At 38.3% G+C, this 26,138-nt stretch overlaps 2 protein-coding genes across 10 annotated transcripts in view; one reads left to right on the forward strand and one right to left on the reverse strand.

Moving 5' to 3' along the window:
- Positions 1–255: 255 nt before the first annotated feature.
- LOC148677136 (lysosomal amino acid transporter 1 homolog) lies at positions 256–9,294 on the reverse strand. Of its 2 annotated transcripts, XM_088618716.1 has the most exons (9): positions 9,088–9,294; positions 8,280–8,638; positions 7,805–7,934; positions 7,253–7,340; positions 5,245–5,360; positions 3,637–3,732; positions 3,323–3,508; positions 2,621–2,772; positions 256–2,159 (listed from the first exon to the last, which is right to left on the reverse strand). In XM_088618716.1, exons 2-8 carry the CDS (start codon positions 8,627–8,629, stop codon positions 2,659–2,661), a joined length of 1,080 nt encoding a protein of 359 aa, XP_088474842.1. In that variant the 5' UTR covers positions 8,630–8,638; positions 9,088–9,294; the 3' UTR covers positions 256–2,159; positions 2,621–2,658. The 2 variants fall into 2 exon arrangements, with proteins under 2 accessions (XP_088474842.1, XP_088474833.1); XM_088618707.1 differs by having other exon boundaries at positions 256–2,772.
- Positions 9,295–10,458: 1,164 nt separating this feature from the next.
- Positions 10,459–26,138, forward strand: part of veph1 (ventricular zone expressed PH domain-containing 1) — a 64,151-nt gene continuing 48,471 nt past the window's right edge. For 4 of the 8 annotated variants that reach the window (XM_088618774.1, XM_088618787.1, XM_088618784.1 and 1 more), the window contains exons 1-3: positions 12,937–13,277; positions 21,802–22,100; positions 23,743–23,958. In XM_088618774.1, the coding sequence (XP_088474900.1) occupies positions 21,957–22,100; positions 23,743–23,958 (360 nt within the window). In that variant the 5' untranslated portion in view covers positions 12,937–13,277; positions 21,802–21,956. Of the gene's footprint in view, positions 10,699–12,935; positions 13,278–21,801; positions 22,101–23,742; positions 23,959–26,138 lie in introns of those variants that run through there. The other 4 variants (XM_088618749.1, XM_088618740.1, XM_088618757.1 and 1 more) reach the window with 4 other exon arrangements.

Genomic DNA, 26,138 nt, shown 5'->3' on the forward strand with positions numbered 1-26,138 from the left:
CGGGAGTGCGCTATTTTCGAAGACATCTAAATAGACCCCAGTATCGTGTGGTATGCCGTTCATGCTTTCCTATGGTTTCAATTAACTTACTGTGCGACAAGTGGGAAGACGCAAGTAAACGTAAATTTAAAAAAAACAAATCCTCCTGCAAACCTTTAAAATAAGGGGTGTAGCTGGGGGGGATAGGTTATTGGTCATGTAAAACACAAACATTTAATCGGCAGCCAATTCTCCAAAAGAAGACAATATAGAAAATGACAAGACATTGCACTTTATTAGAATCACTGTAAACAGATGACAGTTATAGGACAAGTAATGCAAAACATTTCCAGTTGTTTGTTTTTTTTTAAACCAGAAAGTATTAAGATTAGATGTGCTTAGAAGTACAGTAAACCCTCAGTTTAATGGACTTCGGGGGAGGGGTGCCTGTTATTGTCCAAAGTTAAATCACAAATGATGTTTTTTTCAGCCTAAAAAATACATTATATGAGAATAGACATTTTTAATCTTTCGAATTATTTTTTTTTGCAAATCATCGCAGTCCATGGATATTGTTCGTGGGCCTTTTTGATCATAAATATACAAGCTCTTTATTTCATGTGTTGTAAATATACTGTATAAAATTCTCTAAAGCGTACGAAATGCAAATACCTTTCATAATCAACTGATATAGTGATAAACCTATAGTGTATTATTGAAATTCCTGAATTTAAACTTATATAGTATTTATTATTTGTACAAAATCAGGTATATTTGCTTTCAAAAAAATCCCATTTAGCAGATTTTGTCAGTAAAACAGAAATTTCAGTTTATACTGTATTTGTACATACATATTTCGCATTTCATGGACTACAGGTTATTCGATTGTACAAAACAGTGTTCAGTAATTAATAGTGCACACCCAGTAAAGAACATTTACTTGTGTGCTTGTTAAAAAAAAAAACAAGTAACATCCACCAAGAAACTCAACATCCCCAAGAAAATGAGTACAAAAAATAAAGACCCAAATACACCAGAATTAACACTTGTGTAGTTCGGATGTTCAAGCAGAAGACTGAGATTGATATCCGTACGTCAAGGTTTTCCACTTATTAAATTTTACTTATCTACGCTCTTACAGTAATTAACTGTGTCAAGTGTAATGTTAAGCGTTTTTATTTAATATGATGGCTTTTGGAGATGTTTTGGGTATCTTTTGTAGAATAATACTGTATTTATATACTAAGGCATTGTAATTATTCTATACCCTTCCAGAATTAATTGCGTTTTGGAGCATTTAAAAGCAAAACAAATAGTAACATGCAAATCTTTAAAATCAGCTCTAAAGAGACAAACGGGCCACCCTTTTGTAAAATGTTGAAGGCAGTCAGGCCGTGTAGCTCTTTCCACTGGAGCCAGACCTCGTACAGCACCAGGAGCTCATGCTAGACATGAAACCACACACTTGCACAACAATTTAAACTGAAAAACAAAAACTGCTATGTCATTTCTCTGTACTTTAATGACAGAGGTTTACTTCCTGGTATGGAGATAAATTGTCTCAAAATAGTCAATTTTATACTTGTTTCCCAGCTGTAAGATCTTTTAAGATTAAGCTCTTAATTGCACAAAGTCAAACAGGAGTGGTGCGACTTTGTGCAATGCACGAAAAGCTTTTAAGCTTCCATGTACAATGGCAAACATCCTTTGTTATTACACAAAACAAAGTGCTACACATGGACATATTGACATCATGAGGTAGCTTACACGTGGAATGAATAAGAACTAGGCATAAAAAAATGAGAGGTTATCTTGGCCGAACCAGTGAACCCACACGGATGGATGCAGGAAACACTGAACACTGCCAACAGTGAAAGCAGTCCATACATCCCTGCCCAGACATTACAAAACAAAGGCATAATTCAATCAATTATTTTAGAACAGCTATGAAAGAATAGACAATAGCTGTTTTTACAGCACCACAAAATCAGGCCGACGCACACAGACCACAAGAGAACTAATTTAGTCCCACTTTAGTTGTGACCATGTACAATACTAGAATAACTTTTAAAAGGAGTTCAAAATGTCTTCTTAAGGTCAAGTGCTTCTTCTTTCCTTTAGTGCAAAAGCATCTTGTGATTAACTCTGCATCTTCACCCATAGAAAAATACTATAAAAACCTACAAAATATGCAATGCCATACAAAATTCATTAGTATCAAAGCAGCAGTTTTAACTTTCATAGTAAATTTGTATGATAAGTGAAACTGCAGAAGAAAAACATAAGGTAATAAGAGAAATCCTTTTAACATATACAAATAAAATGTTAGATAATTAAGCACATCTCCATTAAACAATACAAAAGATGTTTAGAATGAGTCTGAGTCGGATATTAGCATAAATATTCAGAATGCTACAAAATGTCATTTTCAACTCAAATGCATTTGTGCAACTAATTGATGTATGGTCTTACTATGGGTAAAACTACAATTTACTAACCTTATATTACAGTATAAATATGAGTATTTCAATAACAATATTAAATAAACCATTTTCAAGTAATCATTCTTACAAAAAAGTAAACAAGAAATGATTAACTTCAATTGATCTCTTTAAATAAAGGACTTTGATCTAACCCTCACCTCTAAAAGCACTAACCACATACTGTATTTAAATATCTTCACAACTCTTCATCGGCATAAAGTAAAGGCTCAACTTCTGGAACTTTCTTCAGGACCAGCAGGTTTTGTTGAGTGTACTTTTGCTTTCGATACAAAACGAACTGTGCAGAGATCTGAAGTCATGCTTGTCAAGGAAACGCACAGCTCATGGAAAAAAATAAATGAACCATGTTTAGAAAAAAAAAATCAATATCTGGGGTCATTTTTGCTTTCAATAGTCTCTTCGCTACTGCAGAATTAAAAGGGTGGGCTGAGGTCTAATAAGGACAACCTGTTCAGCACTCTTTAGAATACAGGGCAAGAATTTGAAATGAGAGTTACTGTATAAAATAATCCAAACAAATTAAAGCATGCAGCTAAACTGCTCAGAGCCCAGGGAGAACAAGGTGACACTAGTTGCCCTCAGCTGTACGACTGCCCCAATCCTCAGGTGACACCCCTATTGTATGTTGCGGAATGAAACTTGATAGAGAAAAAAACATAGGAGACTACGAAATGTAATTTAGTCGAATCTTAACAGAGCCTGCAAGTCCACTGATCTGGAGTCATGTGAAAAACACTGCTACAATGCACAGTACACCAAACGTAAAAGGAAAAAAATGTTCTCAATCCATCTAAGCATATTTAGAACTGTCCGAAGCCTGTTTCAAAGTAAAAGGATACAAAGAAGTCCAGGAAAAGCACACCAAGGCTTCCAATTAGCCAGGCCAAATGATTGAGGATAAAGACGCCCTCTGAACCTTTCAATGCAGGCAGCATTACAATAAGACTGAGCCCATACGTCCCATTGCCCATCATAGCCAACGCAAACAGCAGGTAGGACGTTCCTTCTGTCGACTGTCTTTTAAACTGCAAAATACAGGAGAACAACAACAGAAAGTATGTCAGCTGGCACCACGGTTACTGAAAATCATCCATATAGATGTCATATTACACAACAAAAAAGCCACCTTATTTTTCTGGGCTTTAACACTTACATTTTTGTACAGTTGTGGAAATCGAGATGCAAGGTAGAATACTGAAGACAAATAGCCAAAGGCATAGCCAGAGATCTCCAACACATTAGTGGAATTCTGTTGTAGAGAAAGGTTGAAAATAATTTTGAATAACAAAAATACAATTCCTTTATTCAAAAGCACACATTTTCCCCATCTCAAGAGTTGCTTTAAGAAAGGTCATTTTTAGTTTTCAGTGGGCCTTGGACAGACGGTGTACCCTGAACAGAAGTTAATGGTGAAAGAGAAAAACGGAGATTTAGAATGTATTTACTTGTATTTTGAACTTTTAAAGTCTAACAGACAACACCTAAAGGAAATGGTTATCTTGAAAACTCTGTACAGAAACTTGTGTTTTTTGGCGGTCTATTTCCTGTCGTGCGCTCTTGAAAACGAGGGTCAAACATTCTGAATTCTGGATAGGCACTACAGGGGGACCCACCCTCATCATGAGGCTGCCTGCAGTAGGACAGCTCTGTCTCTCCTAGATGAAACCACAGATTCTTCCCTAAACCATACAAAAACAAAGCCAATGTACCTCCACCCCAATCACATTCCTCATGTTTACAAGGTTTAATCAGCAGATTTTAAATCAAAACTACCACCAACTTGCAGAACACAGTCAGTGGTATTTGCCCCAAAATAAACTTTTATGTCACTTTTATTTTTTAATGAGTATGTCAGTGTTTTGACAAATAAGGACTCATTTTCACACCAAAAGCCAAGTTGTTCAAAATATGAATGGACTCCAGAAAGGGTGTTCCCTCAGAATACAGGTTAATCTCTATGGTTCAACAGCAACCAAGTTTCCCCGAGGGGCAGCTCGTAATTGGCCAAATACTGCTGGGGTAGATTTCACATTGGCTGACCAGGATCTTCACAGCTTACTCCAAAACAGTACTTCCTGCGACACACTGGGTACTGGGTACCCGGAGGCTCGCCGTTACATCAGTAAGCAAAGCACCACCCCACCAACCAGCACTGACGCACCTGGAAGGCACTGCAACTGTCACAGTGTCAAAACATGAATGGTTCTGATAGAAGGAGCAAACCCACAGGTATTCAATCTCCAAAATGCCACAATTTAATGGCATTTAGAAAACAAGGGTTTTCGCTACGCAATCTCTAAAAGAGCCACAATATAACAAACTAACGAAGTTCCACTAGTTCAAACTTATAAAGACTGTAAGGAATAAAAATAAATAAATGGAGGAAATTATTTCTGCATTTTTACCTCCTTCCTATGTTTCTTAAGGCTGTCAAAGGTGGAATAATAATGGCAAGTTCATCTGTAAGCGTTCCGTCCTGATATCACAGGAACCCACCGGCGATTATACACCACACAGAGCAGGAATGTACAGCTCTCCTGCTGGTGGACACTGGCGATGACCATCTCTGGTGTATACTGTTGTTCGTGGCAGTGCGTCCCTAAAGGTTTCATCATGTCATCTTTCATGACAGCTTTTATGATGCGTTCGATCGACAAGGTCAGCCAAGTTCATAAGCCTCTTGCATTCAAAATGTTCTTAACCAAAAGGCATCAAGCACAGATCTAACATTATAATACTGTATTTCAGTGACAGTACTTACCACCTGTGGATTTAAATTCTCTATCTTTTTCTCTTCCAATAGTTTGGGAAGCACCGAGCAAACTGTAGTAAACGCCAAACACCAGACACAACAAATCCATTTCAGCCAAGGGTTTTCTGAAGAAGCCAAAGTCGAGAGTAAAATTACTCATTGACACATCACACACCTGAAAAACAATACTGCATTCTCATTCAATAAAACCTGAAAAACACTACAGCAGTTACTTCCCTACTTAATCCACTTATAGTTATTCATGTATAGTTTATTCATGATGTTTATGCGAGTTCACAGCCGTGTTAAACATACAATTTGAAGTTATCAAAGAACATAAATAGTTGCATAAAGGGTAAAGAGGCAGAGGAATGAAATTTTGAATAATAATTTGATTCCTATAAACATAATGCAAAACACTTAACTCAGTAACAGAGTCATTAATCAGGCATTGCACATCTCACTGGAGACTATTACAGGAGCAAGAAAAGCAACAAACAGTTTCAAACCTCCAGCTGAGAATTCTGCCTGTGCTCTGCGATCAATCAAAGATTACTCTGGTCAATTTCAGCATTGGGAGGCATTTAGAGTGCCTTGCATTCAGAAGGGATGTACTGGTATTCTTGTCATAATCAGAAACTCCCAATCCAGAGGGTTCAGTGATCTTTTTGGGATGCAAGGTGTTAGCCTCGTAATGACTGCAGAGCTCTTCCTTGGTTTGTGACAACTGCCTCTCAGCACTAAGACATTTTTAACATGCTGCACATGCTCCTGTGTGTTTAATTCTGCTTCATTCTGTTTAACTTGCTAAGGGTCCCCAAGCTTCTGAAGGACTTGTGAAAGTTAACGCAAAGTCTTAAAAGCATGAAGCTTCAGAGAGCTGTGCATCAATGACTGACCTCTATGGAAGAATTCTATACTTTTAATCTATTTTCCCAGTAGTTATTCTCATGATCTACACAGTTCCTACATCTTTAGAGACCAAAAGAATGAACTATGTAAGCGTGCATTATAAATGCCATGAAGTATTTATACCCATTTTAAAATTCAGGTAAAAGAGATAATTTGCTCCACTTCAAACCCTCATGTATAAGAGTTCTATGTTGTAAACACAGGAGCTAAATTCATTTATAATAAACATCAGCCTTGGACTGCTTCACTTTGAAAGGCATATAGGGAAAAAGAACAAAAACGCATTAGGAGTTGGACTGGAGTTGCTCCAGACTGCACACACTGAAGGGTCCTGGGTTCAAATCCCAGGCAGGACACAGCTATTGTACCTTTGTAGTTCAAGTAGGGAGCTGCATCAGCGTGCTTAGGCTGCAAAGGAACAAGTAAAGGTTTATTCCGTGCTGGAAAGAGAAGAAAAGAAACAACGTTTTGACTGTGGAGCCTTCTTCGGGCGAAATATAAAACTGTGACACCCGATGAAGGCTCCACAGCCGAAATGTTGTTTCTTTTCTTCTCTTTCCAGCACGGAATAAACCTTTACTTGTTCCTGTTGTACCCTTGACCAAGGGACTTTTCTCAGAAAAAAAAGCACCTGTAAATGCACTGTTGTTCAAAGGGGGAACTTCCCAAGTCAACATCTGTAAATGATGTCATTTACATTCTCGGTAAATCAGAATTTGTTCTCAAAAGACTCATTTGATTAATAAAGAATTAAAAAAAAAAATCAATTGAATGCTGTCCTAAAGGGGTGTCTCTGTAGCCATAATCAATGAAACTGAGATTTCATTTTTTTTTACTTAAATCTGCCTGTTTCATTGTGTGCTCTTTAATTTCTTAAAGCATGTGTACTGGGGACAAAAGTTTTCTGTAATATAACAGAGCCATGCTGTACTGCAACCCCTCACCAAAATCTCCAAATCTCAATATAATCTAGTCATCTGCTGCCATCTCATTCCTGGGACTTTCTTACAGTTGCTCTCTCTTTGTAAAGACAGTATGTTTGTACTAGTTCTTCTACAAATATACACACACCCGGAATGCACTCAAACACCACAAAAGTGCTTACTTTGAGACTTTGCATTCTTCAGTTTGTAATACAGAAATTGGGAGATCAGAATCACATCAGTGAAGATATAAAAGACTGCAGTTACAATCTGAAAAAGCAACATGCAAAACACAATCAAGTGTGAGTAGACAAAAGGCACATGGAGTTAAACAAAAAGGGCTAAATGATCTGATTCTTTACAAAGCAGGGTATGAAGCTTTAATGACAAGTCTTGATCGGGCGAGTCTTTGATTGAAGTCAGATCACACCGTCATTAATTGTACATGAGGCAAATTTAACGTTTGCTGAAACCTCAGCTGGTTATAACCCTGTGCAAATTTACTTAAAATTATAGGCATGTCAAGTATAAATCAAACTGCAGTCCCCGATCTTCAATGACTACCACTCCACTAGCAATCCTCAACGTCTTGTGCTTAGCATTGGAAATGCTGCACCTTAGTACATACACTGTGCTTGGGCCACAATTATTGGGTTATATACAATACTGGTGGTACTGTCAACGTTGCAACCTTCTTTCTATTTGCATGAGATTCACACAGTGCTGTCGGTTACCTGAATAGGAAGCTGGTTGGTTAAATAACACCCAACAAAGTTGCTGAGGTCTCCACTCAGTAAAAAAAGCAGGAACCCCAGGGAAACAGCCTGCTCCACTCTTCCGTGTCTGTAGGCCTCGTAAACTTGACTGGAGACAAAGAAACACAAAAGGACAAAACGACACGTGATGGATTATTCTGATGATTTCGCTTTTTTAGAAGAAAAGGCTGTTACCTTCACGACATTTTTCCTCAGAGGTTGAGCACGATGACCATAACTGTTGTAAAAGAGGCACGGATACAAATGCTTAAAATTATTTTGAGTCGAAGCAAGCAAACCATACTGCATAGGCATGTATTTCAGCTGTGTACGGTCTTTTTGAAAGCAAATGACAGTATCGCTGCTTTGGAGTTGGGATCCCTTAACGCTATTTTAACAGCGAAAACCAGCTGTAACTGATCATTAAACACAGGCGAGGTTGAGGGCTACTTACGGTAAGGTTGACAGAAGAAAACAGAGCATGGAGACCAGGCCTATGACAACACTCCAATACTCCCACGTGTTGTCCACGCATTCGTTTAACAGGTACAGAACCCACGGAGTCCCGTTTACACACAGACCCGAGGAACCGTTCCTGATGACATGGGGCGACACCTTCTCCAGCTGTCGCACAGAAGCCATAGTTGGTGTGAGTTTCTCCGGGAGGTTTAGTTTATCCTTCCAATCTGGGCTGTATATAACACGTCTGTGTACAGATTTTTTTTTTTTTTTTTTTTTACAGGAAAGTATCCACCGGGTCGAGGTTACAGCCACAGATGTGTAAGGTTTAAAGTCCGGTGTCATTTATCGGGCCTGTCAAGACATGAAGACCAATGATCAGATTTACGTCAATGCATCTATTTTGTTGTAAAAAACAAAAACTACAAAGCCCACACGTTGCAAACCTATCCACGCCAATGTAATTGAAAATGAAGTTTATTTTTTTTAATCAAAAGATTCTAATGTAAAGCCAACTTTTCAAAATCAGTTGCCATTCCTACATGGCTCTGCGAAACTCAACAGATTTATTATAAGATAGGTATCCAAATGCAAATAAAGGTTAAATGCAAAATGAAGTGCGGTCGCAGAAAATATGATTTGCATTCGGTTTAGCTACGATTCATTCTGCTGTGGTTCAAACATCTTGACAGTCTCCGTAGAGACTGAAACTATACTGTAATTTAACTATTTCACAAACGATTTGACAAAGCCTACAGAACAGAACACATTTTATTCTAGGATATTAAGTACTGTCTCCAAACCTTGGCTGAACGCTTTCAACCGCCTCCCTCCTTCTCGCTTCGCAATGACAATCCATTCTAACAGAAGCCCTTATTTTCTAACAAGATTAGTTGTTCCCCCACCCCCCTCCTAATACAATATTACTAATTGCCAACGCATCCGTAACAGCTGTAAATTTTATAGCCGTTCATCCCCGGAACAATATTTATGATCCTAAAAACCCAACCAGAGCGTCACTTCCGTTGTCGCTTTAGTCCTCCCTTCCGAGACCGCACGAAGAGCCAGAATAAAGAACAGCGCCCTCTGCTGGGCGTAGTACTGAACTGTTTGCATGCCGCAATGAATAATTCATTGGTTTTTTATGAATAATTAATTACCAGATCAATAATTAATTACTGTATGGATGTAAATCGTGTATCTATAGCGCCACCTGCTTGTCCTCCAGCACCATTAACAGCAGCAATCTGATGTTCCTTAAGGTCTTCCTTGAGGTTCCTCATAGTTGTGCAGAACTGGCCCTTATGACTAATTGTGTTTTATTATTATTGCTTTACCATCAAAAGAATATCAATAGTAATCAAAGTGCAGGTACGAGTGCGCAGAAAGACCGTTCTCCTATTCGAGAAAATGTAAAACACAGTGTCACCGTACTAAGTATTCGTGCAAGAGTGACACCTTGAAATCTTGCAAGATTTCTCAGGACGGTATACATTTGATCACGCACCTTGCGTCTTGGCAGAGGCAACAGCGACAGTGACCTGTTTCTGGACTAAACGCATATACACATATACTGCTACATCTGTTCTCTTTCTTTTTCTTTTTCTTTTTCTTTTTCCCGTTTACAACCACTTTTGTGCAATATATGCCAGGGACCTGTGCAATACATTTATATTTATATTTATATCTATGGTTACATCTATATTTATATTCATACGTGTGATACGATTTTCTGTGTACTGTTCTGTTCTAGTTTCCTCTTGTGTGTCCGGACTGTGAGTAACTCTTGTATTGTATTGTATGTATTGTACTATTAGTATATAATTCGTTACACTGTGGCTGTGTTGTGTGTGTTAAGCTGCTGTTGCACTGCAATTTCCCTCACGGGATCAATAAAGTATCTATCTATCTATCTATCTATCTATCACAGATCATTTGTCCATCTTCGGACACTGATGTGAAAATAAAACGTGTATTCTGCAGGTGTGTGCAGAAATGCCCTGACTTTCTAATTCAAACTGCGGTTTGTTTTCTGAAAGAGAGCTTTGGAATAGATGAAACTCATTCCGTATTTAACTGGTTAAGTGGCAGTTTATTTATTTTTTTACAGAAACGGGGGGCAAAAGACGAACTTCCGTTGCGGGCACCACCGTCAAATGCCGCATGTACAGTAGAAATGTATACAAATTCTAAGGCGAGCACCTGTTACTTTCAGCTACAAATCGATGCACACGAGGTGGCGCCGTCTGCTTGGTGCCACTGGCAATTCTGTATATGTACATTACAACAATACTGTCAGGACGGGGGGTAAGTTTGGAGCGAATAGCACATTCTGTATTGTTATTATTTTCGTATTGCAACAATTTTCGAAAGTCTGCAACTTTGCTTTAAAGACGCCCCTAAAGAAGACTGTAGTAAGTATGATTTTTTTTTTGCATAACGCGTTATCAACCGGTGTCTATAATGATAAAACAATGGTTTTCTCTTCCCTGAAAAGTTGTACCGTCTTACATATCTGAGGTTATATATGAGAATTAAAACAAATACTTCTTCACGCTATCTCCGTAACGATTGGTCGTTTTTTGCGCATAGTAATTTAATTCAATGGTGATAATCATTAAAAAAAAATTTTTCTCCGCGCTCGATATTAATGGAAAGCTGCCCAGTGCGAGAATTTAGCTAGTCGTACGTTATCCCGTGACGGATAATGCATTATTAACCCAACATTTTAATATCATTGCCTCCTGTTTAAATGCCTTTTATTTCCCCCACAACTGCGTTTTTTCATATTAGTCTTTCCACCCTTTTCCCCTCCAGTGAAGATGATAATTTATTCCGTTTTTGAGCGCGCAGGGACAGATTAAAGACACCAATTGCACTACCAGTTCAAATAACGTTTTGAGTTAAATTTCTGTATTTCATCTTTTCATCAAGGAGGGAGTGGTCATTTTTCTTTAGCAAGTATTTTGTTTTTTTAAATATTTAATGCCCTCATTTTAAAAACAACAACGATCGCCCCCCTTCATTTTTAACTACATTTACGCAGTATTTTGCCAGAATTATTAGGGGGTATTAGGAAGTCTAAATGGCGCGTATCACTCAATACAAAGGTATATCTTCCTTCTCCAAAGCCATATGTGAAGCATAAACCCTTTTTTCTGCCAGTGCCTCTATACTGAATTTTTTTCCCCTGTGTTTTTTTAAAGTTTATGTTCGAGATGATATAAATTCCATCTTTGTAACATGGAAAGAAGGCAAGTGGTTTAGCAATATAAAATGCTCTATTCTTTACCTACAGTACACTATAATATAAAATTGGACAGTATACTGTATATTGTGCAGCACAGCACATTAGCTGTGTTCTGGGCCAGACAGCGAGTTATTTTCAATATTTCATGCCCTGTGGATTGTTGTCATAACCCCTAATGTGTAGAGTGATGGGGTGAGCAGCAAGGCAAGACGCCAGAGTCTTATCAACTGACGTCCTGTCTGAAGGTTGATCGTGTTTAACTCGGTCTATTTAACACCTGTCTTTCAGCTGCAGCTTTTGCACAGTACCGTTAAGGCAAAAAAAAACCAAATATCAAATGTTTTCTCCATTTGCTAACCAACTGAAAATAGTAATCAGAAATCTGGCAAATGCATGCTTAAAAACTCTCGTAATATTAATCTTCCATTTTCTAAATAAACGTTAATTTATCACCAGTAATAATATTTTAGAATTATTTTACAATTAGATTCCTAATTAGACGAGGGCTGTGTAAAGCGCTGCTCTTTTTAAAACAATAGTCTGTTAAAAAAGGGTCTTAAAATCCTAGTACTACAGGGAAAAAAGTGTGATGTGACAAGTAGAAACCAAATATTACAAGTCATCGCGATGTGCCGATTTAGAAAAGAAAGATTGCATGTCTGAAACTAAAACAGTTTTTATAGTTATCAAGAAATTCTTCCATAAGGTTTGCAGGAACATTAAATGACTGAGTGACAGTGTAGCTAAGCAGAACACTGAGATAGTAATACATAACCTAAGTCAAGTATACTGTTCAACTTGTCCTGCCCACAGTTATCTCTTCTTGTCTCCCTGTGACAAAGACAATTGTCACTCCTCCATAAAGACAATTAAACTCCAGATTTAACACACCTTTCTTAACAGGCTTGAGTGTACTATGCAGATCCTTGTGAAACTTAAAGCTGTTTTAACACATATCATAGTTACAACAGTTTGATGCCGTAACTGTTTGAAAATTATTTTTTATGATAGAAATAATGATACAAAATCACAGTGCTGTAAGCTTTTTTTCCTTCGCACCCTGAACAAAGATTTTCACTTGTAGCTTTTTTTGCCCCCGAAACCCACAATGCTGACACCTCAACCCTCCTGTCTTGCGACTTCGTTTCGTACTGTCACTCATGTGTCGGTAGATAAAACCCTCTCTGTTACTTATAAATAGAGAGCTTCCCTAATCTACTCCATACTTCAGCTATTTGGGTTCAGTGAGAGAGATTACACAGACTCCAGAAACAATGCTGGAAACCTGGCAAGAATATGATGGTGTAAAAAAAGAGTTTGTGTGACCTCCCTTTGAGAAGAACAGAAATATTTCTATTTTTTAATGCTAACACGCAAGGGCTCTGGTAGGGGCTGAGACGCTAGCAGAAATGTATCCCCCTTAGGGTTCCTTACATTGTAATACTTGTCTCTTTCACTGCCTCTCTCAGCACAAAGATGCAGTGTTACTGCCTTAGTTTCAAAGCAGCCCTGAATAAAAATGCCGTCTGGTTCAGACGCTGGGCCTATCAAAAGATTTATTGAGAAGAAGTCCCATTGATTGTCAGGCACATGGAAACCTTAGGAACACCATAGCGATCGCTCTGTAATTACGGTCTCTATGGGGCTGTGTGGAAGAGGATCTCTAAGAACCCACTGGAATTTCAGCATTTCTTTTAAGAGATATTAATGCATCATCTTCTTTTGGATTTTCGCATTTAGAATGTAAGTCTGCCTTTTATGATCATGGTTTGCACATGCACTGACTGAGAGTAAATGTGTTTATTTTGCAACATTGTATTTTAGTACGCAAGCGTTTTATAAAAGGTATTTGCCACATTATCTGAGACATAGTTATATATAATAAGTAGCCTGGTGATAATAAACAAGCTTGGGGAAATTTTGTATTTGCAGTAACTTGGATGGTTATTTTGAAAAAAAGTTTTTTTAACATTTCTAATCATGTTCTGTTTGTGATTTCAGTTTAATTTCCACATCCTCAGCTGATTTTCTTTAATGAGCACATGTAGATAAGTGTCTGAACCATCGCCAATATTCAGATATAATGCTATTTTGAGGGCAAAAAAAAGAAGTTGGACAGAAACACAATGTTTCTTCAATTAGGGCATTTGTTAATGGGAATAAGTAATCCTTCCCAAGATGCTTGGTGGCATGGTGTTTAACAGATTTGTTCATCTGAAATGAAGTACAGAAATGTTTCCTCACTGTAAGGACCCACGAGAGAGCACAGTGAAAGGCTTGTGGGAAGAGTATAAGGCTGTTCTACAATTATCAGTAATATGCAGTCTTAAAAATCCTTGCCTGATGTTTTGAATGTAAAAAAAAATCTTCACTGGAATATTTGTTAAATTTTAGGATCTACAAATGAGCAATTTGTATTTTATGTAGTCAAAAAAGTTTGCATTAAGCAAAAATTGTGATTGAAATTCTACAGTTTCCAGTCTTACACTGCAGAACAGTGTTGCTTCATTAATATTGATGAGATTTATGCGTACATGGTTTGTCTCCATACCCAACAACAATAGGTTTGACCTATTCAGTAATAACTATTTTATAATAATAGTGCATGTTATAATCAGTTACCTATTTTTATACAGTTTAGGTATGAGTAAAACTTAGGAAATATTAGGACACACTTGGTTAATTTTTGCTGTTTAGTTTTCAGGAACCAGACCTGCCTGAACTCACAATTTAAATGTTTGTTCACACACAACAGAATATAACAATTGTTTTATTAGTATTTGTTTGCAGGCACTCTTTTACAGTAGAAATATAAATGTTTACAACATGACCACAATAATGTGATGTTATTAAATGGTATTCACAAAAGAGAACTCTCAAATGTTAGCCACTTTTAAGATTTGTTTCCTTCTGTACATACTGTACACTTATGCTATATAAATGTTTAAATATATTAAGGTGGTTAAATGAAGAAATTTTAGATAAGTGGATCTGTAATCATCCGCATTAGAAACTCTGCTTTTGTCTTAATGCGGATTATGCCCTTCTGCTGCATATCATGAAATGCACTTAAAATTGCAAATGAGAAGTTCAGGCTAGCAGGGAACCGATAGCTTATGAGTGACACAAAAGGCCACTGTTTTCCTCATCTCAGTCCTCATTCATGAAGTGAGGAGAGGCCTAAAGAACAGGGAGTCTTCATATTAACCTAGTGCTACACATGACTAAGCCTTTTAAATGTTTTTGTTACAGGCTTCACAGAGGTTCATTCAGGTTTTAGGCTGCTAGATTGTGGTCCTGCCTGGTCACCTGATTCTGCCTTAAACTTGCTGCCTTGGCTGACGTTTTTTTAAAGCTTACATACCACAGATTTTTGAGCCAGAGCGCTGCGATGAACAGTAACTAGTTCATGGCTGCGGTGCTTTATTCCATGTGTTTTCACAGCACTGTCCATGTACAGGTAGGAGGTGTGTAAACGTTCGGAGACTCAGGAAGCATGGAATATCACAGCTGAGGCTGGAGGAGTTGAGTAACCCAGAGGTTCTCCAGGGGCATGCAGGGAGGTACAATATAAGCTGCGTGGTGGGCTATGTTAATTGCCTTTGGAATGTGGGGAAGCAAAAACTGCACTTACCATGAACAACATCATGCACTTTCAGTCGTGTGTTTCAGTCACCAAATATGTTAAAATCTGCTTAAAATGGTTAAAATATGCTTTCATTTCTACCTGATCCTAGTATCCGAAAATCTTATTTCATTTGTAATGTAAGTCATAACATATAAAATTATCTCTTAGGTTTTGATTTAATTAAGGATTGCAACTGTTACAAGCAGTGTCCTTGTAACAGTTCTAACTCTGTTGGAGAACCATTTACTGTATGTACAATATACTAGCAAAGGCTAAGAAGTGTAGATTTAGGCTGCAGTATTTTCCTGCCCAGCTAACAGTTTAGAGCAGTTGTTTCAGTCTGCTGTTTTACAGAGGGCAGTCTCAGAAATGTTCTGTGCTTATTCGTTAAGACACAATCACATATAAACCCTGAACAGGAGTGCGGTTAGCCACCTGTCTCATAAAGACCCAGGGGTTCAGCAGGTCCCATTCATGTAATGAACGCAGTCTGTTAGTAGCACATAGAGGATCAGATAATAAGAAGCTCTAGTTCGAATAAGTAACATTTCCTTCTTCAAAAAATACTTATTTTGTTTGAGATTTTTTTTTTTTTTTTACATTAAACATCTATACAGAAACTCAGTCCAGCTCACAGATTCTATCTCTTCTGTGGTAGATTGCAAGTGCACTGTGGATAATACTTCTCCATAACAGCTACTGGTATTATGTGTATTATTTCAATCAATCAATCAATCAATCAAAGTTTATTTATCAAATGCACAACAATACAGTGTGCAGCAGTAGTTGCTGGCAATGTCTTTTCTGTGAGCTCACTGGGGGGGTAAAATCACAAAATTAAGGTTATAAAATAAGGTCACATAATAATACATAATAGTGCAATAGAAATTGAATAAGATAAACTCAGACAGAGCTCAATATAAATAGAGCTGCGATGTGTCCAGGGTGTATGCAATACTGTACATTATGTCCAAGTAGTGCAGTATGATGAATACAATGAAAACTGTATGTCCATGTAGCCATTACGGGTGATTTGCTGAAGGAGCTGCAGCTTGGCTATTTAGCAGTCTTACTGCCTGGGGGTAGAAGCTGTTCCGTAATCTGTTAGTCTTGGACTGAATGCTTCGATACTGTTTACCGGACGGTAGGAGAGAAAACAGATTGTGACTGGGATTACTGGGGTCCTTGTGAATGGACCTGGACTTCTTGAGACATCTATCTGAGTAGGTATCCTGGATGTTTGGTAGCTCACAGCCGCTAATGAGCTGCGCTGACTTCACCACCCTCTGCAGTACATTGCGATATATTATTTGTGTTGGTTTCTGCAATATATCTCCTTTCTGATTGAAACACAGCATCCTGTTTTATCAGGTGAAGGAGGAGTACACAGAAGCACCCCGCAACTTGCTGCGAGTTCTCAACTTGATGATCTTAGTAACTGCAGAACAGTCCACTTGCTCGTCAACATTTCCTTCTTCTTTGGCAATAGAGGCAAGAGTCCAGGGCCAGTACAGTATTGGGCTGAAGCACGATGAGGCATATTTTCCTACTGTGGACCTCAAGGAGCAATCTCAGAGCTCGAATTGAAGGAGACTGACTTCCTGGAAGGAAAAACTGCTGTTCAAATCTCCTCCCTGGGACCACTGACATTGTTGGCCTCTGAGTAGCACTGAGTGCCTAGGACCCCTGTGAGAATTGGTTCATGGCTCGCTGCCCAAAGGCTGTACCTGCAGCAACCATGAGTTCGAACCCTGGCTGTTGATACCGCATTGTTTATAGAATTGGATTAACGGTGACATTGAAATCACCCTGAACTGCTCCATCCTTCTTGGCCACAGGGACAATGGGAGTTGCTCATGTACTGCTACTCACCTTGTATAGACACTCTGCTTCCTCCTAGCTGTCCTAGTCTACTTCAGCCTCCTGTCTAATTGCATAAGGTCTGGGTTGTACCTGATCGAACCTGGGTTTAGCCCAGTAAGCCAGTCTTCCCTTTAATGAGCCAGTGCCATCCTGAAACCCTGGTGCTGCTTGTTTCTCAGCTCTTGGATGGTAAGTGGTGGGGTAGACTAGGAGACACAGATTTTTCGTGAGCTTCCAGTCCAGCTCCAGCTTCTTCAGGCCAATCACATGCCCAAAACATTGGTCTGCCTTTCTTCCCTATATAAGTCTAGCACACACTGATGATTGCTGGATCGTACTGTTAACAGGCTCCAATTCCATCTGCATAGTTTTCCCATTTATTACATGTTGGTCATCCCCATTCACAACAAAAATCTCAAGCCCAGTTTTGCTGCTGATGTCAGATTTATGCTCTTGGACAGCTCAGACAGGCTTATTCTCTTTACTGCAGCAGAAGTCTTGTTTTCCTTGCCTCTTAATTGTCCACCTTCCTGTCTTTTCCTCTTGATTTGTATGTCCTGTTCACGGATGATGAGTGAGTTAATGTAGTATGCAATTTAGAAAACTCTTTCCATATGCAATGCTTGTGCATGTCTGGAAGCCATTTTGATGGATAAATAGGTGGATTGAAATAATAAATGGTAGGATGTCATTTTAAATTCACACAGAGGTGAAATTAAACACCCTTTATGAAAAGCATTCTATGGAAAATAATAGATTTACCTGAAAGATGGTGTTTTTGCTACGTTCCCTAGCAGGTTACATTTTTAACTGGGGGGGGGGTCCTCATTGTCCTACCTCCCAGGAACGTTTCAACCTGTCGCTTTGCTGTTACTGCTGCAGAGCTCAGGAAACCAGTGCTTTATGCTGACTGCCTGGTCGTGCAAGAAACAGCTCCCCCTGAGAACTGAAGCAAGGACTGAAGAGACCTGTTGTTATCAAACGTTTCGACAGATGGTTTTTTTTGGCACTTTGAAAATGTATTGTTCTTTTTCCAAGTATTCTTTATAAGCCGCAGTTCTATTGGCGGTGGTAGTTTTGATTATTTTTTTTTGCACAAAGCTGCTCTTGTCTATATTTTGAAAAACAGCTCTGCTGACCACAGCCCAGGTCACCTACTCTGGCTCAGCTGTTGTCATTTACTGCCCAGGACACCCAGAGCTCCTTGCACTCTCTTTTTGGTGTTGTGACAGTCGCTGATTTAGTCTTGCTTTGGGCTTCAGTCCACTGTCCTGGGCTTTGTATTTTATCTGCCAGTGTTCTCACCTGTTTTGTTTTTACCTCACAATTTTAAACAACTGATAAGAAAGCCTTCAAAGTATTTTGCTCCAATGCAAAATGTGCTCTTTCTTCCTTGAAACTGAGCCCAGAAACACCAAAACATTTTCAGATGAAAAATGTGATATTTGTATTGTATTTCTTTTTTGTTTTCTTCAGATGGCGGTGTCTCTAGCTTGATAAGTATCATCATACTTCTATAATTACTTTAAGAAAATGATGTACGTTGTGTAACCAGAGTTTCATATAGAAACGTCTGCTCTGGAAATAAACCCTTTCGTTTTAGTTGCTATTGAAAAAAAAAAGTATTTACTCTCTCAGAGTTCTTACTTAAATCCCAAATATGCTTTTGTACTTGCTATAACATAATAGTTTAATACCCTATAATCACTGCAGCAGGGTTTATCATTTTTTACAGTACTTTGCTATTGTATTTAAATTCCAGCAGTTTCTATGGCAGAGAATGTTTCAGGAATGTGGTAAGCATTACTTTTAATGATACATGTGGACTGTGCCTCTCAGACTTGTGTCTTGACAGCTTGACAAGTGCTTTGGTAATCCATCTCAGTGTGACCTGTCTCCAGCCCTGCTTTAGCCAGCATTGTTTGCACGGCATCTTTGCTCCTGTGGTGCCCTCTGCCTCATTTAATGTGCACATTTCCTGGCTTTTCAGAGACATTTAAATTGATTTGTCCATCACGTTTCAAACTGACTCAAATGAGGAGAGCAATAGTGTAAGTTTAACCATAACGTTCAAGTGGCAACAATGCAAATCTTCTAAGATTTAGAATCTGCTCTTTCCCCATAATACATTTCGACTGTCAGGTTTGGAAAACATCATCCCATGAGTAGTATGAGGTCTCTACAAACTGCTTTCAATTATTAAAGCCGTATTTGCAGGAGAAACTGGGGGTAGAAAAATATTTAGATTCATTTTTAATTTAAGCAGAAAAATACAAACAGTACTCACAGCAAAAGCAGCCAGCTTACTAATGGTAAAGGCTTTTAGATGTTAGGGAGAATGGTTCTGCTTTCAGAAAGGAAATTGACTATTTCATCTTCAACAATCGTGATATGTCTTGAAAGATATGTGATGAACAAAGTGGATTTTTTTAAGAGGGTGTCACAGAGTGAACTGCAGGCATTAGTAACAAACAGGTCTTGGAGAAAATCCTGTCAGGAATATAGAATCACTGGTAACTAGATGTTTATTTGTAATACAATAGTTTCATCAGTAATAACAGCATTACTATGCACTGCCCAATTAATAACATATTCTGGATCTTATTCCTATCAGCATTTGTTTTCTTTTTCACTCAAAAGAGGCTGGGGTGGGGTATCGATGGTGGAATGCTGGACTAGGAAAAAGGCCACTTGAAAGACGGTAACCTGCAGGTATGAGGGATGGACAGTAGGGTTAAGCCGGATGAAAACAAGTACATGTTTAAACAGAGCCCTGGGTTTAAACAGACCCCACAAGACCACATTCCAATCCGACAGCCAAGAAACAAAGGCCAAAGGTGCCTGTGACCCAAGAGTAAACAGGAAACATCACCTACCGCCAGCTCTGCTGGTGCAGAATGAGAGGACTATTTCATGTCAGTGTGTCAGTGCCTTTTCCCTTAGTAACTCATTGCGTTAAATGCAAGCATGAGGGCAGCTGTAAGCTCAAAGCAGCCAACTTAATTACCAATATTTTGAAATGGCGGGACAGGCCTTCCCAGCAGCCCTGCTAGAGCACAGCAGGCTGTTTCTCACAGGGTGGCAGAGTGGGACGTGATTCAGAGAGTCCTGTGCTGGTCATGCAATCCGACAGGAAATATGCCATATTTTCATTTCTGGCAGAATCCCACATTTTAGTGTTTTTTTTTTTCTGTAATGAGTCAGTGAATACAATCCAGATTATTTCTGAGATTAATTAGTTGTTTTAGTTGGATTTTGTCCCACTCTGCTTTGTGCTGAAATCTTCTAATCAGTGAATGGAAAGCTTTTCTGGGGGTTCTCTTTTTGCATTTTATATAGGTATCCTCAACAGCCCTTGTTTTATCTTGAGCTTCTTTTTTGTTTATTATAAATTGGTAGATCCCTTTTTCTTGTGGGTACTGTGTGTATTTGGATACTTATTTAGGAATACTTTAGGTATTCTGCTCATACCACAAATGCAACAGAGCTGAAAAAAAAACAGCATCAAGCATTTCAAAGAACAAAGATTTCATCAGCCTGCCCTACTCACACAGGAAGGGGACAGATTCTCCATATCCAGCTCACATACTCTGCTGAGAGGACTTTTCATGAAAGCTTCCTATGGGGCTGGACTGAAGAGCCATTCAGTGTGCATCTCTCACATTAAGGTGACTGTTGTTGCACTAAATTTGTCAACATTTTCAGCCGCATGCACCAGATTTAAATGGCATGTCCGCTGGCATGTTGGGCAGTGGCCTGGAAATGTGATGTCATTATCCAGCTTTCTAACTCCCTCCAGTATTCATATCAGCCCATTGTGTGAGCCTCTTCTCCGCATTTTTAGCTTAAGGTTAAGCTGCAATATTGCTGTTAGGTTATGCTTCATTGTATGTTGTGCACTTCCTACCCCTGTGCCAAGGGTGTTTATCTTAATATGGCAGGGCAGCTCATTTGTAGAAGACTGTCATCAGATTGACGTTTTGTAGAAACAGCGCTACAACAGGACTGAGTTCTGTAGTTCATTGCTTTAATTGCACAGATTGTGCTTTGAAGAATTTCCCGACTTTTTACAACACCTACCTGTTAAATTAGAATGTATCCACCAAAGGATAAAATGGCAAATCCACAAGTTTTGAACCTCTGTCACTCTTGATAAAATGACAATGGCCACTTCCTATTTTCCTTGCCCACTGGGAGTTTTTAATCTATTACGTATAACATCATACCATTTTAAAACATCACTAATTAACAGAGTTTGAGTTACCCAGTACTGAGAAACAGGACAGAAGTGTATTGTTAGAATCACGTAAGTGAGAGTTTGTTTCATATGAGTCAGGGAAGTATTCAAAAAAACGTACAGTACCATTAAACCGTGCAAAAACATTACCTTTATAATGGAACATTGTAAATTGACACTTTATGAAGACCTTGATAGTTTTAAATCCACTTTAAAGAAGTCATTGTACGAGGGACTTGTGTAGTTTGGGGCTCTTTTACTTGTTTGGTTTTTCAATGCAACCCTTTATAAATGCCAGCAATTCAGGCTGCTTAATGTAACTGTGACAAAGCAAACTAAAAAAAGCACAAAGCTCTCGTTGCTCTTTTGAAACAAATCCTACCATTTTTCACCTCACTGCTTTTAATAAATAAGCAATAAAATTAACCTCACAGCGATGTATGAACTATACTTCTGGTTGTAATTAATGTATTAAAATCTTTGGGGGAAAAAAAAACGCTTTTCAGTTTAAAATGTTAGCTTCCTTTCTCATTTTTCAGGTTCAGTGCTGGGGAGGTGATACATTCTGAGATATACCCAACATCTTAAGGAGGACGCAGCTGGCCAGGCGATGTGAGTCTTTGGTGTCCACTCCGATGGACGATGTCATGAGGAGCCACTGTCAATGCGGGGTGTCTGATGAGTCACGAGAACAATGGTCATGCATCATCTTTTCAGTCTTGTTCTTGGGCATAGAGACCTGTCTCGGGCTGGAGATCTGTTCTCTCTGGAAGACGCTGAGATTGAAGGCTGCTTGTCGGAAGCGCTTGAGGAAATCAAAGCTATATCTTGCTCCCCAGTAAGTACCATGTAATTTACTGTGTACATTTTTGGGCGTACTGAGGGGACATCTCCTTTTTGTTATTATCTAATTATCTGCTCAGTGCACATTCTTGTACAGCAACAGTGACAGGAGAGTTTTCCAGTGAAGCTGGGCACAGAGTAAGACCTACCTGTTTTACTGAGGAGACATCTCCTTTCCTAGGTTATAAATGCTTAATTGATATCTGACTATGGTTTTCACACAAGTAATACCAGAAATGTGCTTTACAATAACATGCATTTTTTCTTTAGGTCTTTGTTAGCTTCACACCATTTTACTTAATATCACAAAATAATAAAGTGCACTGCAAAATAACCATGTCTCAATTGCAGAAAAGGCTTGTGTATTAAATGCCGTTTTTACACATACTGTTGTGTATTCTCTATTTTGATACAGTGTATGAAGTATTCATGCTGTGTGGTTTTTACTTTCACACAGCAAGAATGAATTGCTCATTAAGAACTGTTTCATAGTTCGAAAAGTGATCATTCACTGGCTGAACCAAAGTTGTTTTATCAGTTATACAAAAGCATGATGGAGCTGACATTGAAGCTGTTTGCCAGCTTGATCTGCAGGAAGGCTTTACTTTTTAGTAGTTTCCCAGAGAATCATCAGGATCCATGTGGGAAACTGGCCATGTGAGCAGAAATAATCTTAGCCAGCTGAAGTCAGTTCAAAGGAGTTCAGACACATGTCAGAAGTGGTTTGTGCCATTCGATAGGTGGGTGAGGATAAGCCTTCAGAAACAATCTAAACTGAAAGATACTGAGAGGTCTGTTCCTTTGAGAAAATGGTTTAAAAGGGTTCATATACATCTATATAAAATCTATACTGTATATAATATACTATAATTGTCTTACATGTTATGATGCACAAAGGGTTTAACAAATATTCATGTTATGGAGGACAGTTTTACAGAGTTTATAAATATTTCTTTCATTTTGGAGGTGAAACAGACATGCTCTTTCTCAAAAGACAGTGTACCTGTGTGTGTCGCGGTGCAGAAGCAACAAATTACTCATAATACAGCTTTTTAGAAAACATATACTGTACATGCACCCAAAATCAAACAATGTGCCAGTATGTGCAGATAACTAGAAGGACATTAACCAGGAGCTTCTTGCTTTCTGTCTCTAACGTTTGCTGGAGCACTGAGCTGATGGTCTCCTCAAGGTCAAAGGCTCCTATGTGGTTTCATCCTCTCATTACATGAAAATGACTGAAGCCCCCAAACAAGCAGACACAAATTTAGATCTATAAATTGTTTGAAATCTCCCTGGTTATCACATTTTGTTAGATAATGGCTGAATTCTACTAAATCATTTTAGGATCCTAACAAGCAAATGAAGGCTTCAGTATTATGTGTCATTCAATATTATATTAGTGATACTATATACAGTATGAGCAGCTTCAGGACTGTGTGAAGGACCAGCCAATCTGCATTTAGAATCTGAAGGGTGAATCTGGCATTTAGTCACAGGAAACTCTTTTGAAGTGCTAATGTAAACTGGCTTAAAGCAAAAACAAGATGTGTCTTAAGGGGCAGTGAGACTGCCTCACAGCGTCAACCAGGCTACATTTACCACCGGTCTTATCATATTTCACGTCATCGTTGCAGGACTACCTGACAAATGACAACGACCAGGCTGTGGTGGAGATCTGCATCACTCGAATTACAACGGCCATCCGGGAGACCCACTCCATAGAGAAGCACGGAAAAGCTCTGGTGTCGCTGTGGGAATCATGCCTGGAGTACAACCTGAAACCAGAGGGGAAGGATGAAGATACACCCCACGCTAAAATAGCCTCTGACATCATGAGCTGCGTCTTGCAGGTCAGAGAGTGATTTAAATCAGCTTCCTGGGCAGAGAGCAGGAATACAGTAACACTTACAGGTCAAGTGTTAATGATTCTCACTGCAGTATCCTAAACATCGTTCTAGAAGAGAAAAATATACTGGTTTTATGGTTTATGGTTTATAGTATTTCATGAAAAAGTTTAAGTAGGTATCTGCATCAGCATGCGGAAACATTGTGTCTCTTTATTTTTCCTTTCAGCATAGTATATCATGGTAATAATGTTTTTTTTAGAAATATATACATTTTTATGTATTGAATGTCTTCAGAACATACAGCACATAAGTGTCATTTTGACACAAAACTGTTCTTAATCATACTGTATATTAATACCCTTTATTTTTTAAACGGCTTGTTAGCACTATTAGCATTGTTAGTGTTACCTATTTACACACGTGTAGTGACCACTTAGAAAAGTAGCATGCATTATGCCAATGAACGCAGGAGAATCTAGGATTATTTTTAAAACCCAGGTTTAGGGAAGATGACATTTCTATCAGACTACATAAAAGCATGATTGAATAGGAGCCTCTGTCTTATTTGTTCGTTTTACTTAACTTAAAGTAGGGAATGCTGCACCTTTAAGTATTAATCTACCCCCTGCTGATGTTTAGACTCTAAAGTACCACTGCATGAATACATTTGCTCAGGCTGTTTTGCCTGCATGAAATATTATAAGATCAGAGAACTTTTTTTTGCCTCTAGGTATTCCTGAAGTGGGAAGCTGTAAACCCTGTCTTTCTGCTGGCCCCACTGAGTTTAGTTTTTATTTTTAACCTATTTAAATGAAACTACTGTGCCCGTAAAAATTCTAATCTTTCACAGGGTCTGCTTTAGTTAATGGGTCCACAGATCTCACTCAGCTGTTTCTTGATGAAGACAGAGCTTCAGCTTCAACAACATGGCCGGGTTACTAGTTCTAGACTCTCACAACCCTTTGTGCAATAAAAAGTACCTCCTGCTCCGAGTTTCGTGGATAATTAAGTAAATTCATATTTTGAGTGAAGCTTAAATATGATCACAATGTGTTTTCTTTCCTTTCATAGAAAGGGCAAGAAGATTCTAACCACCTTAATTTTTCTCTCTTTATAGGGCAGCAGTTTTCAGTAAAAGATCTGAAAACAAGCTTCATCGTTTTCTTTTAATTTTCAACTCCAGGTCTATGTCCTTTAAGTATTTCTGCCATGTTCTTTTCTCAAAACCAAACACTAAGCACACACACACAGCCTTCATATCGCTTTTTTTGGCTGAAGTGTGCTTCTGCCCTGTAGAAAAAGTTAGCTGGAGGACGAAGAGCATTAGCACGCTGGGTATCAAGAAAACTGACTTAATTAGAACATGATATTGTCTGGAAAGTTTAGTTAAATGGCTCAGTTCTTCCATACTGTTTGTTAAGAGGCCTTTGATCTAAGAAATGAAATGACTTGAAGTGACTTTTTTATTATTACTTTGAAGATGATGGTTTAGCAAGGTTATGTTCTGCCTTTAACATGCACTTTGTTTTATAGTTTTGTCTGCAGCCCCCCCTTATGGAAGAAATGGGCATAACGTCAAAGTGGCATATGTTAGTATCGTGAATCTGAGTACAGTGTATTAAACTGCACAAATATTTTTGTATAAACAATTAGAACACTAAATATCAGGAAAATACTGTTTATAGAGGTAATATTTTCAATCTTATTTGTTTTAAAACTCCTTTGTTCTGTCTTGCAGTAGGTTTGTTGTATGTCAAGGCAGAACCAACTTGAATTCGTTTATTTTTTAAAAAGAACTTTTTTCTTTATTTTGAGAAAGAAGTAAATTTGGGATTTCTCCTGCGTGCCCTTTGAGGGCGCTAAATCCTTGATTGGGACATTTTCTGAATTTGAGAAATGAATTGATGCTTTATCCATGTTGTTCCTGAATGTCCTTTGGTGTACTTGCTTATTTATTTGTTCAGAACCATTTTGGGTTTCTTTAGTTATGTAGGTTAATTTTCTTTCAATTTTCACTTTCTGTCATTTGTTCATTCACGTTTTGTCATAAAGTATCTATCTAGCAGATAAATATCATTTTGATAGCATTATATTATTCAGTGATCTTCCCAGTCAGAATATACTGTACTTGCCTAAAAAGTGCAGATCATTAGGAACTGATATAATTTATCATGTTTTTAAGC

The sequence above is a fragment of the Lepisosteus platostomus genome, chromosome 2, assembly GCF_059453375.1.
Source record: "Lepisosteus platostomus isolate fLepPlt1 chromosome 2, fLepPlt1.hap1, whole genome shotgun sequence".
Lineage (NCBI taxonomy): Eukaryota > Metazoa > Chordata > Actinopteri > Semionotiformes > Lepisosteidae > Lepisosteus > Lepisosteus platostomus.